Source organism: Denticeps clupeoides, chromosome 10 (assembly GCF_900700375.1).
Source record: "Denticeps clupeoides chromosome 10, fDenClu1.1, whole genome shotgun sequence".
In the NCBI taxonomy this organism is placed as follows: Eukaryota; Metazoa; Chordata; class Actinopteri; order Clupeiformes; family Denticipitidae; genus Denticeps; species Denticeps clupeoides.
Window position 1 is genome coordinate 17,279,353 of NC_041716.1, and position 7,878 is coordinate 17,287,230.

Here is a 7,878-nt window from a genome sequence, read left to right on the forward strand (position 1 = left end):
GTACACACGTTGCCCTCTGCTGTACGTGAGCTCACAGTACGCTTTAAAATGCACCCTCCTGTCTTCCATGAACTGGGGCGCATTTCGACGTCCACATTTGACAGTGGTCATAATTCAACTTTTGATTAATCGTTTCTGTACAGCATCTAATTTATTACCGTTTTGGGCCGTGTGTGACATTCACTAAAGTCACATGCACTAGTTCACCAATCAGAATCCTTAAAGAAGACAGCACAGGATGAAGATGAGAAATGCGACTGTCTGATGGGAGATGAAATTAGGAATTCCTTTTTTTGTGTGCATTTGATGCCTATGGTTAAAATATTATAAAAATAAAAAGTTTTAACTAAACGTCGCTAAAAACAAACGGGTGGCTAATTAGTTCCTCCTCTTGATGCTTCATTTTATTCAGAAAAACTGAACTTTTAATAATTGTGCCGCGTATCAGTAGACTGTTTTCTTGATTCTGTGAATTTCTCCTGGCAAACATGCACGCACAATCATGACCACATTTTGGTCTATTGGGGTTCATTTACTAGAACAAGAGATTAAGAGCATCCTGGACGGGATTTGCACCTAAAATTACTGCCCTGTGTTACACGTCACCACGAGTTTACTTTTACCAACTCGCTCTAAATATTCCTCACAGACAAAAGCCCCTCACCGAACACCATTCTCCCAGCACCGGGAACCCATTCTGCAGTGAAGCGGGAGGCGGGGACGAGGAGGAATGTTTCCGTGCGATTTAATACCAAATACTGACAAAAAGAAAATTCTTTTGATCAATTCAATTAAAAAATTTAATATAGGGACATTTACAAAAGAATACAGCACTGTATAAATAAAACAACAAAAAAAAAAAACCACGTAACCTAAAAACATCAAGATGAGAATAAATTCAAGGCTGCACTTGCTATCAGGGTCAGGACTCGTTTTTTAATCTCACCGTTCAGCAGGAGCGGTGGCGGCGGCGGCGGCGCAGTTCAGACGAAAACACAAGCGAGAACGCACACCAACTTAAACAAGTCCCACAAGGCCGGTAATCGTGACATACAGAAGTGAACACTTTAAAACCGCTTGCATGATTCCTCGACCGACACCGCACACCTCAGGACACGCCTACAGCAGAAACAAAACGAAGGAATAAGAAAAGGAAAGGTGGCATTCACGTCTAGAACACGTGACGTTCTTCCGGCAGCGAGGTGTTTCCACCTCTCTTCCACGGCTCCGCGGCCCTCGGACGCCAGCCGCATCTGCGGTGCACAGTTCGCTCTCGTCCCGCCGGCCCTCTCTACGTCCTGCGCCGCTTGGCGCCGCCGGGGCTGGAGGGGTTGCTGGAGTTCAGCACCTTCTCCGTGGCCCGGTTCCGTTTGCGCTTCTCCCCCGGCGCCGGATCCTTGGACGCGCCCGCCTCAGCCGGGGCCTTGTCCTGCCGGTCCCGGTCCTTGTCCTTGTCCCTGCTGCTGCCCGACTTCTCCAACAGCTTCACCGAGGAGTTGCTGCCTGACAGAAGGCGAGGAGAGAGGGAGGCAGAGGGCAGAGCACATGTGGGGAGAAATGAGGGGAGATTTGAAGAGGTCAAAGGGAAAATAAGCAGGGGGAGAAAAGGGGGAAGGAAAAAGTGGAAAAAAAAAAAAAAAAAAAAAAACGAGGCAGAGAAGAAAAGGTCAGAAATTCATACTTCACACCCCCCCCCCCCCCCCATGAGCAGCATGACAGGCCCATTACCATGACGCAAATGTAAGAAGAAAAGAGGGAAACCTGTACTTGATACACAGCTGAACCCCCAAAAACACCTGCTGCAAGCTGAACGGTGCAAACGGAGAAATAAACGAACGGATAAACAGAGAAAGAGCGGCATGGATCCCCCGTATTGAACACCCCCAACTTACTACACAAATGCTTCATTTTATTCCTTCGGATTACAGCAGTGACTGTTTAATAACTGCCAGTAGAGTATTTTTAATCTCCTGTGTGGCTTTATAATCGTGGGCAAAGTGGAATCGATCTGCTCAAATCCGCCACGACTCAATGTGCAGAAGCCCGGCGGCATCGTGCAGTCTCGGGCACGTCGTGGTCCCTGATGGCCACGAAGCAAGCAAGAGGAGTGAGGATAACGGAGCACCACCAGTGGAATAACTTTTTAAGCAACTTTTACTCATTTGTTTGAGGACTGGATATGAATGAATAGGCCTTCTGCAGAGCACAAGCCACCATTCAACTGTGGTTAGAAAATCATTTTCACGATCACTGCTGTACCAAACATAAAAATAATTGTCTTGAGTCATTAATTCATGTGATGAAGACAGAGCCATGGAGCAGGCGTGATATTTAAATGTTTTTACACCTACACAGACACCCAGTCGTTTACACGGATGGGGCAACAAAATACCTCAAGGACGAAAGCTGCAGACACCAGACGTCAACAGAGACGCGACAAACAGCACGCCGAGGACAGGTTCACGGACACCCAAACACCCACAGTCCATTACAGGCGAGCTCCAACAAGCAGGCCGCGTCGCACGCACAAGCAAGAGATGGAGAGGAGAGAGGGGAAGGAGAGAGAGACGCACGCGGTCTGTGCTCTCTGCAGTCGCCCTACACAGGCTTCTGGTTAAGAGCTGGTCTGTAATGGTCAAGTCGGAGTTTTGGAACAGAGCGAACGTGTTCTTCTGTCCATACCTCTCAAAATCCTGGCCGGCCATACAGGGACCCAGACCTTAGAAAATGAGACACAAATGACCAGTGTGAGGAACGCTACGCTGCGTGCCACAAGGAGAACGTTCCAGAAAAGGAAGAGGAAAAAGAAAAAGAGAGAGATGCAACGATGCAGTCACAAATAAAAGGTACGCACTATAACCCAAAAAAAAAAAGAGAGAGAAAATAAGAGGAGGAGAGGAAAAACGTGAAATGGTTACGAAGCGGCGGAATAAATGAGGCAAGCACCTTCTTCATGTGTGGCGGGCGGATCACGCTCCTCTTTAAACTCTTCTTTCATGTCATCCTCCGATCCAAGCTTGCCTGTCCATATAAAAAAATGGCTATCAGCCACCTTAAAGCTATAATCCAAGCAATTACAATTTCAACCACAAAAATGTTCAATTACTGTCATTTATAATGAAGAACTTCTCAAACCGGCCTGAAAAGACGACTAATTGGGGCCAAGACTGTATGATTGATTGATGCTTTCTCATCTCCATCTACCAGCATGCAAACTACTTACTACTAGAAAGCGGACAAATAAATGGTTTATCCGTCCAGCATTCTACAGATGTCTAAAACGCAGGCAAAACCTGCCTGCTTACACCCGGACAATAGTCGGTCTGTGCTGCTGTGTCGCTCGTAGTTTGAACAAAGTTTGAGGATCACATGCATGGATTTGTTTTAATTTATACAGTACAGGTCAAACGTTTGGACACGCCTTCTCATTCAATGCATTTTCTTTATTTTCATGACCATTTACGTTGGTAGATTCTCACTGAAGGCATCAAAACTATGAATGAACACATGTGGAGTTATGTACTTAACAAAAAGTGGAGACCTGACCTCTACAGTCACCGGACCTGAACCCAATCCAGATGGTTTGGGGTGAGCTGGACCAACAAGTGCTAAACACCTCTGGGAACTCCTTCAAGACTGTTGGAAAAGCATTTCAGGTGACGACCTCTTGAAGCTCATCGAGAGAATGCCAAGAGTGTGCAAAGCAGTAATCAGAGCAAAGAAACTAGAATGTTTTCAGTTATTCCACCTTTTTTTTTGTTAAGTACATAACTCCACATGTGTTCATTCATAGTTTTGATGCATTCAGTGAGAATCTACCAACGTAAATGGTCATGAAAATAAAGAAAACACATTGAATGAGGTGTCCAAACTTTAGGCCTGTACTGTATTTGGCGCTGCCAGTTCAAATAACTACTAAAAAAAATCTCAAATTGACTTGCATTTTCACCCATGTCAACAGCCACCAGAAAACAGATTCCCACCAGATTTTTATTTGCACCTTATTGGTTCTATTTGTACATGGACTATCCACCGCTCTTCTCTTCCAACGAGATGTGAACGGGACAGGAGGACCAGGCTTACCTTCTTTTACATCTTGAATGATCTCCTCGGGTAACACGAAGGTCTTCTCGGAGTTCGGGAAAGGCAAGATTTCTGATTCGTGCTGAGACAGAAACGCGCGTTAGTTCGAGCACGGGAGCGGACCGGAGTTCGGTACCGGGGCCGCGCTGCGGTTCGGCTCGCTCACCAGCGCCTGCATGTCGTACATGGTGCTCAGATGATCCCAGATGACTCTGGACGACACCTGCCTGCCGATGTTCTGGCTGAACTTGTCACGGATGCAGATCATGTGGAAATGCCGGTTCACCCCTGATGAGAGAAACGTGCAGAGCCGCGATGCACATTAATCTCCCTCCGCACGGAATCAAGTGAACTCGGGTGGTAGTAGCCTAGTGGGTAACACACTCGCCTATGAACAAGAAGAGCCAGGTTCAATTCCCGCTTACTACCATTGTGTCCCTGAGCAAGACACTTAACCCTAAGTGGCTCCAGGGGGACTGTCCCTGTAAATACTGATTGTAAGTCGCTCTGGATAAGGGCGTCTAAATAAATGCTGTAAATGTAAATGGGTCAAGAGAGCAGCTATACTGACGAACTAAAGCGAGTTCGCGGCGGCTAGAGGCGCGGTGAGCAGGCCCCCACTCCCACTCACCGACAGGCTTGTGGCCCAACATGGCGTGAAAGAGGCAGACCTCCACCTCCTGGCTCCACACCACCGACTCGTCCGCGGAGCCGAGGCACGAGTCCGCCGGCTTCTCCTCGACCGCGGCCACTTCGGCTTCCCCCATGGCTCTGCTACAACAACGGAGGCCGGGAACCGGAACCACAACGGAGCCCGACCTGGCGCTTGGAACAGCGCCCCTAGAGGCGGGGAGCAGAGTGTAATGCCGATATCAAACACGGGGTGGCGCTAACTGGGAGGCGATGGCGTGTTAGAATTGAGCGATGAGAAATTAACAAGGATTGCATTCTGGACATAATAGGAAACAAATTCCATGCATAACATAATTTACTATTTTATTTTTTAGCATTTAAAATGACATATTTGCAATCTGTTGTGTTATATAAGCATATATTACCATATGTATTAATGGTTTTCTACTGATGTCAACTTGGTTTCTTTCATCGTATTAAAATTTCGATGATCAACTTGATGTTTAAACCTGGATATAAGATTAACTCCAGCCCCACACAGCGTTCCTGCAGTTGGGCCACACTGCCACAAGATCTGCAGCTGCAGATCTCTATGGGGTGTGTGTGTGTGGTGGGAGTGGGGGTGTGTGCATGTGTGTGTGGGGTGTGTGTGTGTGTGTGTGATATCAGCATCGTGCCAAGGGCAGGGAAGGGCAGGCGGGCCCAGACTGAGCGGCGCCGCTGCACACCTGGGGAAGTTCAGGTTAAATGGCTCCACATTCCTCCGCACACAGCTGACTGAAACATTAACAAACAGAGAGCCGCGAGCCAAGCTGCAGATGGGCCGGGATCACAGCCAAGGAAAAAGACTCACTGTGCTGCTGTTCACTGTGTGTGTGTATGTGTGTGTGTGTAAGAGAGAGAGAGAAAAAGAGAAATAGATGAGCTGGTATGGACTGTTTTAAAAATGTGCATTCCACCCTCAATCTGTGTGTGTGTGTGTGTGTGTGCATATATATGAAATGTTTGCGTCTTATTTGAGCAGCATTCCTCCCCTCAGGAGGAAGAAATTTGTCTGATTCTTACACTTTCTGCCAGTTTGGAATAATATAATTTTTGTTTCAATCCTACAGTAATATATTACAACGCACAATTTGGATAGTGTGAAAAGCTGATTTATTCAATTCACACCGTCTTGAGATATGTGTAATTTACAAATGTCGGACATCACTTGGTTACCAGGCAGCACAGGGGGGGGTAAACACCCTAAAAAACTGACCAGAACTACTCTTACCAGATCTGCCCCACACGTGTCTCTGTCATAGTTAAGAATTCTAAAGTTGTGTCTCCTGTCCTGGAGAACCCTCTAGAGCTCAGGTGTCCCGCTGATTCTGTATGTACTCTGCACTTTATTATGCATCATTCCACTGAAAATGTCTTTCATGAAATGACATTAAGAGCCAGTTTAATCAGTTTCCAAAATACTGTTTTAATAAAAACACCATTCAGGTACATCGTAATAAAACAATATAGACAATATGACACATTGGCATTGTAATATACAATACAAATATAGCTCAGCAATCTGAGAAATTGAGAAATTTGTCTTACAAAACACTTTTAAAGTCCTTTCTATGCGTACATGAATGAAAAATACAAAAAGTAATAAAGGAGCTGACATGGCATCTTGGGAAAAATCCAACACAGACAGCGTACTGAGTGATTGTTGTGATGCTGGCGACACTGGCGACGCCACGCCGAGGTCCTGGAGCTCCGTGGCGGGTCACCTCGGGCCACTACAGGCCACACGTTCGGCTTCAAGGCCAGCTGAGGGAACGTCGCCCATGGCAACTCAGCGGCACAGGATCCTGTCGTCCGGACAACCGTTCTGCAGGAGGAGGGGAGGGACCGTTAGGCTCTGCATCTTTCTTCAGTCGCCCGTCTGTCATTTAGTCGAGCCTGCCGGCGACACCCACCTCGGAGATGCCGGACAGCTCCGCGTTCAGGGCGGCCAGCGGCGCGCGCGCGCCCGCCTGCTGCCGGCTCGCGCCCGGCGAGTCCAGCTCGACCTGCAGGTCCCAGATGTAGTCGATGACGTGCTGCAGGATCTCCACCTTGCTGGCCTTCTTGTTGGCGGGCAGCGTGGGCACCAGCTCCTTCAGCTTGCTGTAGCAGCTGTTCATGTCGTGCAGGAAGGCGCTCATCTGCTCGTCCAGCAGCGGGATCTTGCACTTGGCGATGGAGAGGCTCTGCTCGGACAGGCAGCGCACCACGTCCTCGCCGCCCGCCTGGCTCTTCAGCGCGCACGTAGATCCGACCACCTTCATCCCGGTTCTGGAGCGGCAGCTACTTTAAATCCTCGAGAGCGTGCCTCGCGCCGAGCCCACGCTCCATTTATCCTGCTCGGCGGGCGGGGGGGGGCGGGGCCGCGAGACGTCCCGGCCAATGGGCGGCGAGCGCACGCCTAAACAAGGCCCGGCGTCCACCAATGGGCGAGCGGCGCCGCTTATCGGGCTGCGCGATCTCCGCGGGGATGGCGTTACAAATGGAAACAAATGCGCGGTGTGGGAACCCAGCTGTCCGTCGCCCGGGGACCCTGCAGGTGTAGCGACCCCCGGGGTGGGGTGGGGTGGCGCGGGGTGGGGGCCGTCTTCATGAAGAATGCGGCAATTACTTTAGATGAATAGGCCGTTAATTGGCGCCTTAACCACGCCGACATACCTGTGCAGACCCTGTTCAGCTGCGTTTATAACGGGTTATAACTGAGAGAAATGTTCAGATCAACGGTGTGACCCTTTTTACTACTTTAGGGAATATATAGATATATATTTTAAAGTTATATATACATATTATTATTACTATTAAAGTTTATAATTAGTCTTTTATAGGTTCGTTTTTAAGTTTTGCTCTCTTCGGCCGACTGTGTTGGAATTCCTTAAGTTGCAAAAGTCTTTTGTTGAATAAAAGTTCCCACTGCGCGCGGCTGAGAGAGAGAGAGAGAGAGAGAGAGAGAGAGAGAGAGAGAGAGAGCGAGAGAGAGAGAGATTGTCCAAACACGCCGCAGCGGAGCAGACTGGCAGGCGCCAGGCCCGTGACGTCACCCATTCATGCGCTCCCTGACGGCTGTCAGCCTGGCGCCGCGCGGGCGGTCTCCATGGAGACCGCAAACAAGCCCCGCCCCCG

At 48.7% G+C, this 7,878-nt stretch overlaps 2 protein-coding genes across 4 annotated transcripts; both read right to left on the reverse strand.

The window, feature by feature from the left end:
- Positions 1-845: 845 nt before the first annotated feature.
- Positions 846-4,886, reverse strand: mrgbp (MRG/MORF4L binding protein). 3 transcript variants are annotated; one of them, XM_028994209.1, is made up of 6 exons: positions 4,715-4,886; positions 4,250-4,371; positions 4,084-4,165; positions 2,947-3,021; positions 2,683-2,719; positions 846-1,499 (listed from the first exon to the last, which is right to left on the reverse strand). In XM_028994209.1, the coding sequence occupies exons 1-6, from the start codon at positions 4,848-4,850 to the stop codon at positions 1,292-1,294; spliced, it is 660 nt and encodes a 219-aa protein (XP_028850042.1). In that variant the 5' UTR covers positions 4,851-4,886; the 3' UTR covers positions 846-1,291. The 3 variants fall into 3 exon arrangements, with proteins under 3 accessions (XP_028850042.1, XP_028850043.1, XP_028850041.1); XM_028994210.1 differs by lacking the exon at positions 2,683-2,719 and having other exon boundaries at positions 846-1,503; XM_028994208.1 differs by lacking the exon at positions 846-1,499 and having other exon boundaries at positions 1,664-2,719.
- Positions 4,887-6,164: 1,278 nt separating this feature from the next.
- On the reverse strand, positions 6,165-7,072 carry LOC114798428 (DNA-binding protein inhibitor ID-1-like). Its single transcript, XM_028994138.1, has 2 exons — positions 6,672-7,072; positions 6,165-6,583 (listed from the first exon to the last, which is right to left on the reverse strand). The coding sequence occupies exons 1-2, from the start codon at positions 7,020-7,022 to the stop codon at positions 6,548-6,550; spliced, it is 387 nt and encodes a 128-aa protein (XP_028849971.1). The 5' UTR covers positions 7,023-7,072; the 3' UTR covers positions 6,165-6,547.
- Positions 7,073-7,878: the final 806 nt, after the last annotated feature.